Source organism: Diaphorina citri, unplaced genomic scaffold (assembly GCF_000475195.1).
Source record: "Diaphorina citri unplaced genomic scaffold, Diaci psyllid genome assembly version 1.1 scaffold11904, whole genome shotgun sequence".
In the NCBI taxonomy this organism is placed as follows: Eukaryota; Metazoa; Arthropoda; class Insecta; order Hemiptera; family Psyllidae; genus Diaphorina; species Diaphorina citri.
This window is the reverse complement of record NW_007389275.1, coordinates 1-1,568: the sequence shown is the minus strand read 5'-3', so window position 1 is coordinate 1,568 and position 1,568 is coordinate 1. Positions and strand designations below refer to the sequence as shown.

Below are 1,568 nucleotides of genomic sequence, written 5' to 3'. Positions count from 1 at the left end.
TAATAACTATGAAAAAGAGTTAGAGAAGAACAAAATAGATTATTTCAACGCTAAAGCCGTGTTTGTTGACAAGCACAGGGTGAAGTTTGCAGGTGAAGAGCGAACTGTATCTGCTCAGAACTTTATCATTGCTGTCGGGGGCAGACCCACCTACCCTGATATTCCTGGAGCACATCTCGGCATAACTTCAGATGATCTATTCAGTTTAAACAAAGACCCTGGTAAAGTTCTGCTGGTAGGAGCGTCTTACATCGCACTGGAGTGTGCAGGCTTCCTCAATGGTCTTGGTTATGATACAACTGTCATGGTACGAAGTATATTACTGCGTGGGTTTGATCAGGACATTGCTAACATGATAGGAGAAGACTTGGAGTCACGTGGTGTCAAGTTCATCAGATCCCATGTTCCTACTGAACTAGTAGCACAGGATAAAGAGAACATTATAGTCAAAGCAGAGCATACGAGTTCGAAAGAAAAATACGAAGAGGTATTCAATACAGTTGTGTTTGCTATTGGTAGAACTGCTTGCACTCAGGACTTGAACTTGAATTCCTTAGAACTTCCAGTGGAACCAAATCAAAAACTTGTAACAAAAGATGAGAAGACACCTGTGCATAGCGTATATGCTGTGGGAGATGTAATACACAATGCACCTGAACTGACGCCTGTAGCGATCAAAGCTGGGAAACTCCTCGTGAAGCGAATATACAGAAAGACAACAGAGCAGATGAATTACAAGCTCGTACCTACCACTGTATTCACACCTCTGGAGTATGGATGCATCGGGTACAGTGAGACAGATGCAAAAGCGACTTTCAAGAATGTTGTGGTCTATCACAATGAGTATGTACCGCTGGAGAATGCGTTGGAGAGTGAGCCAAGGAAATGTTACGCCAAGTTAGTATGTGATGCGGATAACGGTGAGAAAGTCCTTGGATTTCACGTGCTGGGTCCCAATGCTGGGGAAATAACACAAGGCTATGCGTTGGGTGTCATGTTGGGCGCTTACAAGCAAGATTTCGATGCGCTCATTGGTATTCATCCGACTTGTGCTGAAGTATTCACAACACTCAGTGTAACCAAGGAGTCGAATAAAAAACTGGAGAGCAGTGGTTGCTGAGGTTAATTCCGCTGATGTTTACTTTTGTAACACGAAAGTAAAATCAGCTCCTTCGTTGAAATGTACTTTTGATGTAGATTTGTATTCTCTTCCTAATGTTTAATAGAAATAATGATTTGAATCACACCGACTGGCGCTGTGCCAGTTTTGATGCCAAAACAAATATCTCAAGAAAATGTCCTCGTTGTCAAACACTGGTTGTATTTTTATCAATTCCAATTGGGCAGTAAGGTTCTTAAACACAACCAGCCCTGCACCAATCACTTGAAAGTTTCTAAGTTATACACTTAGGGTACTAAATCCTGAGTTGAAAAGTATTTTATTAATGTAGAAGTAGAACTTAAGACTATCAACACAAGATAACCTACCACAGGCCCTAAATATGAAGAAATAATGTGTTACTTCTATTTTCTATTTCTTCAAATTGTTCGCTGAAAGTACATTTCTT

At 40.8% G+C, this 1,568-nt stretch overlaps 1 protein-coding gene across 1 annotated transcript; it reads left to right on the top strand.

Moving 5' to 3' along the window:
- On the top strand, positions 1–1,496 carry LOC103522844 (thioredoxin reductase 3; the record flags this gene model as incomplete). Its single annotated transcript, XM_008487932.3, is given in 1 exon segment — positions 1–1,496. A coding segment is annotated over 1 exon segment (1,120 nt), but the record flags the coding sequence as incomplete, so codon positions are not given.
- Positions 1,497–1,568: the final 72 nt, after the last annotated feature.